This window comes from Limulus polyphemus, unplaced genomic scaffold, assembly GCF_000517525.1.
Source record: "Limulus polyphemus unplaced genomic scaffold, Limulus_polyphemus-2.1.2 Scaffold7334, whole genome shotgun sequence".
In the NCBI taxonomy this organism is placed as follows: Eukaryota; Metazoa; Arthropoda; class Merostomata; order Xiphosura; family Limulidae; genus Limulus; species Limulus polyphemus.
The window spans coordinates 36,320-43,242 of NW_013672944.1; the positions used below are offsets into that span (position 1 = coordinate 36,320).

General features: G+C 32.9%; 1 protein-coding gene across 4 annotated transcripts in view; it reads left to right on the forward strand.

Moving 5' to 3' along the window:
- LOC106474538 overlaps window positions 1-4,038 on the forward strand; it is a 19,752-nt gene extending 15,714 nt beyond the window's left edge. For 2 of the 4 annotated variants that reach the window (XM_022402864.1, XM_022402862.1), the window contains exons 4-5: window positions 1,582-2,029; window positions 2,086-4,038. In XM_022402864.1, coding sequence (XP_022258572.1) covers window positions 1,582-1,602 — 21 coding nt within the window. In that variant the 3' untranslated portion in view covers window positions 1,603-2,029; window positions 2,086-4,038. The remainder of the gene's footprint in view (window positions 1-1,581; window positions 2,030-2,085) is intronic. The other 2 variants (XM_022402863.1, XM_013935229.2) reach the window with 2 other exon arrangements.
- The last annotated feature ends 2,885 nt before the right edge of the window (window positions 4,039-6,923 follow it).

Genomic DNA, 6,923 nt, shown 5'->3' on the forward strand with positions numbered 1-6,923 from the left:
AAACATAGAACAGTAAATAAAGAAGTACAGCAACCAATTATCTCTTCTAGTTATGATCTTTGTACTTGGTTGCTGCTTGTTGTAGGTTGCTAAGCCTTTTTAAAATATTTTTTTTAGGTTTTATATATACATTTGAATAACCAAAAAATCATAAATTATTGTATCAATACCATAGAATTCCACATTAAGTTATCAAGCTTAGTAACTAAGCTGTATTTCAGTATAAAAATATGAAATTTGGAGCAGACTAAAGACACAGCCTACCTTCTTGAAATTTTGGTTCGAAATAAAGAGATGGTGTTCAAACACGTTAAAATGACCAAGAAAGCCACTAGGGGGACATTCTAAGCTTTTGATTGGTTATTCATGTCATATATAGAAGTAAGTGTATATAAGAGAGATTTTCTAAAAATGGAAGGAGATGAGCGGGGTGCTGCTGTTTGATTTATTATGTGAGCGATATATTAGCAAATAGAAAAGATAAGCAGTTCTTATTTTATTTTATAGCTTCTCAATATTGGTAATTTGAGTACCTAATTGGTATGAAACTATAGGCTTAGTATTTTGACATCACAAACATCTAATCTGAACCAGTGTTTATGGGTGTTTTTTTATTATTTACTTCTAAATTAAGAAATTGGGTAATGTATAGTTCTAAAATTTGAATTATAATCTACAGTTTGATACCAAACTTATTAACATGTGTTCATGAAATAGGAGTTAAATGAAATTTTGAATGACATGGCCTTTCACCCATGACCTGTCTGGAAAGGGTTAAAATCTCACTTCCGCTCATCAGACAACTGATGGAATAATGTATATATATATATAATATATAGGGTGTAAAAGCCATCGTCCAAAGTCATGTCAGTACAATGTGTATATTGTCTTCAGGTCATATTGGTCTACACAACATTGGTTTCCAGAAGATAACAGTGGAAGTAAAGTTTTCTCAGTGAGAACTAGTTTTATTGAAAATCAGTACAATCTTGTTTCTTGTAACAACGCTCGTAATAAATACAATTAGAGTTTATTTGATATGCCACAGAAGATTACTCGAATTTTTCCATAATGTTCATTGTTTTGATGGGTTTAAAGAAAGAAATATATATCAAACAGGAGACTAAGTTTACAATTTCCCATTTGTTAACTTACCTCAGGTGTCTTTTTTTTGCTTCCCATTCCATTAAATGGCAAAAGACATTATACTTGCTAAATGCTAATATTGGGGACAGGTACCGATCACGACCAATAAAACGTGTCATGCTGTTGGGATGTTTATTGGTTCATTTGAAAAATATTTAATGATTGTTTAGATCCTGTGTGCCATGGCATGTCTGCTTTCGTGCTGTACAATGTAAAGCATGCATGTTGAATGAAAGGCAGATCAAATAAATCCTGGTACTGAGTATCAATAGACTTTCACATCTAAACTGATGTAAGCAGAAACAACTTGTTTTAATATTAGTACGATTTTTGGTTAGAAAGCGATTAAAAAACATTTATATATACACACTGACTTTTAATATTTAGATATTTTGTACTGATTATCTCTTCAAACTTACTTTAATTTCCATATAGAAAGTGTCAACCAACTCGTGATAACTCTGGAAATCATGAAGTGGTCCTGCACCTGATTCATCCAAGATGTTACTTAGTGGTAACATAGTCATGAAGAATTGAATATGGTGTGATTTAACTTCAGTGATGACCTGTCCTCCAGAATTAACACCACCATGCAGAGAATGACGTGACCGTCCCATATCACACACACTTTAAAATCTTATACTCTCAGTACACATGATGTATCTACAATCTGAAGAATGCTACTATTTGTATCTTACTTTCAGTACAGCATGATGTATCCATCTGCTGAAGAATGCTACTATTTGTATCTTACTCTCAGTACAGCATGATGTATCCATCTGCTGAAGAATGCTACTATTTGTATCTTACTCTCAGTACAGCATGATGTATCCATCTGCTGAAGAATGCTACTATTTGTATCTTACTGTCAGTACAACATGATGTATCCATCTGCTGAAGAATGCTACTATTTGTACATCATGTTGTACTGAGAGTAAGATATCTACAATCTGAAGAATGCTACTATTTGTATCTTACTCTCAGTACAACATGATGTATCTACAATTTGCTACTATTTGTGTCTTGGAACCAAGTTTATTACTGAAGACGTTATCACGTGTTGCCTGTATTTTTATAGAAACATGATTATTTATAATCTCTGACCTAGTGTGTTTCTATCATATCTTTTACATATTTAATGTGATTGAGAGTATCTTAGTAATTACTTTCTTGTGTTACATCCATATTGAAACGTTACAAACTAGTGATTTGTTATAGATTGCCAGCTCAGTGTTTGTATAAATGTGTTGTCATTTTTGAAGTATGTATTCGTATGAGAAGTTTTAAAGACATTTCATTAATTAATAGTCAGGTTTTTAGGGCTGAATCTTTACTCCCAACAACTCTTGGTAAAATGTTAAACAAGGACTATTTTCAATAAAGCATTCTTATGAGTATATATTTGGGTTTGCAGATATTTAGAGTTTTAATAAACCCATAATTTAAGTACCATTTTTAAATTGTATATTGATTATTATCTGATAGTTTATCTTTGACAGTTTTTTTTAAATAATGTTTATAGATACATTTTAGGAGAAACTGTATGTCTGGAAATATGGGAAGGGAACACATCTTTCTGCTTACATGTGTTGCTTCAATTTTATTTTTAAAGAAATCGTCTATCCTTCTGTATAAATAAAATATGTTACTAATGATAAAACGATGTATAATAAAAATTCTGGTTCTTTTATTTCTGACTATAAAAATATATATATATCAGTATAAAAGTAATCCTTAGTTTCCATTACAGAACACACTCGTTCTTTTCAGAAGTGGGGACGTTGTAATGTAATGGCTAATCCTATCATTTGATTAAAGAAACCCCATAGTTGGGAGGTGGGTGATGTTCTTTTGCTACCTTCCCTCTAGTCGATTACTTCTAAATTAGGGATGGCTATTTCAACTAGCCTTTGAGTAGCCTTGTGAGATTTAACAAAGAAACATCTTCCAAGAAAAGAACTAAGAAGGCAATTAGTCAGCGGGTTGATGTGGTCTAATGAGTATTGTGACGAGCATCAGATGAGAGGGTCCAAGGTTCCAGCCATGATATGAATTGCTGAAACTGATTTCATTCACTGTAAGAAACATTTGAATTAATACCACTTTGTTTAACCAGGCTATTGAGATTAACACCGTGTGTAAGCTAGTTGGAATTAATATCACTGTTTGTAAGCCAGCTATTGTTATTAACACTGTGTGTAAGCCAGTTGGAATTAATATCACTGTTTGTAAGCCAGCTATTGAGACCACTGTGTGTGTGTAAGTCAATTGTTATAATTAATACCACTGCGTTTGTAAGCCAGCTATTGGTATAAAGACCACTGTGTGTGTAAGCTGTTTGGCTGTGGAAGAGTGAGTCAAAACATACAGAGCTTTGTATGAGGTCTCCCTTGATAGCTAAATTAACTATTTACCATGAGTGAACTAGACCATGACCAGGTTCTGAATTACTTACATAATGTACAAGAACAAATCCAGATAAGTACCTCTTCCTTTAAAAACCAACTAGTTGGACTAACTGATCTTCTACCAGAGAAGTACATCTTGCGACACACTTTCTTTTAAAACAAACTTGTTGGATTAATTGATCTTCTACCAGATAAGTACCTCTTGCGACACACTTCCTTTAAAAACCAACTTGTTGGATTAATTGATCTTCTACCAGATAAGTACCTCTTGCGACACACTTTCTTTTAAAACAAACTTGTTGGACTCACTGATCTTCTACCAGAGAAGTACCTCTTGCGACACACTTCCTTTAAAAACCAACTTGTTGGACTAACTGATCTTCTACCAGATAAGTACCTCTTGCAACACACTTTCTTTAAAAACCAACTTGTTGGATTAACTGATCTTCTACCGGAGAAGTACCTCTTGCGACACACTTCCTTTGTGTGTCGCAAGAGGTACTTATCTGGTAGAAGATCAGTTAATCCAACAAGTTGGTTTTTTTTCTTTAAAAACCAAGTTGTTGGATTAACTGATCTTCTACCAGAGAAGTACCTCTTGCGACACACTTTCTTTAAAAACCAACTTGTTGGACTAACTGATCTTCTACCAGATAATTACCTCTTGCGACACACTTTCTTTTAAAACAAACTTGGATTAATTGATCGGCTACTTTTTGTCTTTAGTATCTGATAGTAAAGTAATTCTGGGGAAACTATTTTAGTTTATTAATATTATAATAATGCTCTGCTTTTGTCTCTCCCGAAAATCCTTGCTCACTTTATCTGAATGTGCATGCGCACGAACCTCGTTTCAGCAGAAACAAAAGCCCGATGTAAATATACTTTAGTAGATATTTTGTACAACATATTAAAAGTTTATTAAAGTGTTTAAAAAAGTCTAACGTTAGGTTGTAGAATAACATTATAAGTTTATTTATTGATAATATTAAGTACGGTATAGTTTAGCCCTAACTAGACTAAAGCAAAAAAATGTACACAAGTTACAGTTTTAATTTATATCTTTATCAAATATAGGCCTTACTTAAAGGCTTAACTAATGTTAGGCCTAAGACAAGTGGTCTTGCAGATTTCGGTGTCTGCGTTTAGAATTCTTTTGTATTATTTAAGAAATCCTGTATTTGTAGAAGTACTTTTGCAATAAAGATACTAATTTGACCGCAGTGTTTTGCTCGTTGACATATAATTGATAAACTTACCATGAAATTAAAAACTTTGTTATTTAGTCAACATATCAAATATGTAGCATAACGATGTTCTTGTTTGAGAAGAAAACCCTAACCTATCGGCAGTACACAGTTACCAACAATTGTTAACATTTTTATCTTAATAATAAATTTCGTACATTTAAAACTTTCACATTACATGGTGTGGGGTTTTAAAATTGGTGGAAACAATCACTGACAAATAGCTTTGCAAATATAGTTTTTAAAGTTTCTATAAAAGTTCATGAAAGTGTTTTCATGTTAAATTATATTTGTTTTAAAGTTACATCAATATTATCTATCACAAGGCATCAGATAAGCTATACTAGGTGTAGAGCAGGGCCTTAACCAGGGTTCGGGGCAGGGGGAGAATGCCTAGAAAAATACCTCCCCTCAAAAACGTTGGTACTCCCAGCACTCCATTTGGTTTACACTTAACGTTTTGAGTATTTGACCTTTTGGTAAAATGAACTGGTTTTTTTAAACAATTTTTAAGAATATGTGTGTGAAATATAAAATAAATATATAACAAATATGTATATAATATAATATAAATATGGCATGATTTAGGAAAAAATTGTCTTTCCTCTCTCTCTCACTTCTCTTATGCCCCACCCTTCCAAATGGCTTATGATGCTAAACACTAGGTTTGAATGCCCGTGATAGTTTTGTGCTCTCCTTCCCTCACTTTTTTTTTTCGAAATGAAAGAAAGTTCAAGGGGTGTTATTTATTCCAAACCCCTGTCTACGTCCTTGTTTAGAAGGTGCGTTACTTAATATTTCAGAGATTGGGGTGCATGACTTACAGAAAATGGTGACTGCTCTTACAGAGCCATCTATATGTGGTTCTTTAATGGTTATTTTTTATTGTTGGTTAAATATCACTGTCAGTAATTCATGGGCAATATACCCACACATCAGTACTCGATGTAACATGCACAAACTCCTTGAGGATGTCAAATACTGACGAGTCAATTGACCCTGAAGGAGCAACCATAAGGCCTCCTGTATACAGCAACTCAAGGTCAAAGACGTCTGTTGCCATCATTAGTAGCCACACATTGGTGATTGTTTGTATCCTAGGGAAGGTAAGCTGAACAAACACAACATTACTTTGGAGTTCTCTTCACTAGTAAGCCACACATTGGTGATTGTATCCTAGGGAAGGAAAGCTGAACAAACACAACATTACTTTGGAGTTCTCTTCATCACGATCAAGATTTTGTGTTGATCGTAAGTGTTTAAAAGATAAAACTATGAGTTGTGTGTCCAGAATCACAAAAATCACCAGCATTTGTTATAATTATTCTTCACTAGGTACATGAACAAGTTTGTAAGATAAAACAGTCGTTACAGATAGTTTCGTGTTATGAATATTCTGAAATAAGAACGTATCTCTTTTAAACTGATACGAAACATGACTTAAAGAAGCACATATAATCCGTAGAAGCTCCTTTAAAACTAATACGAAACATGACTTAAAGAAGCACATATAATCCGTAGAAGCTCCTTTAAAACTAATACGAAACATGACTTAAAGAAGCACATATAATCCGCAGAAACTCCTTTAAAACTAATACGAAACATGACTTAACGAAGCACATATAATCCGTAGAAACTCTTTAAAACTATTACGAAACATATAATTCGTAGAAACTCCTTTAAAACTAATGCGAAACATATAATCCGTAGAAACTCCTTTAAAACTAATACGAAACATGACTTAAAGAAGCACATATAATTCGTAGAAACTCCTTTAAAACTAATACGAAATATGACTTAACGAAGCACATTATAATCCGCAGAAACTCCTTTAAAACTAACACGAAACATGACTTAAAGAAGCACATATAATCCGTAGAAACTCCTTTAAAACTAATACGAAACATGACTTAAAGAAGCACATATAATCCGTAGAAACTCCTTTAAAACTATTACGAAACATATAATCCGTAGAAACTCCTTTAAAACTAATACGAAACATGACTTAAAGAAGCACATATAATTCGTAGAAACTCCTTTAAAACTATTACGAAACATGACTTAAAGAAACACATATAATCCGTAGAAACTCCTTTAAAACTAATACGAAACATGACTTAAA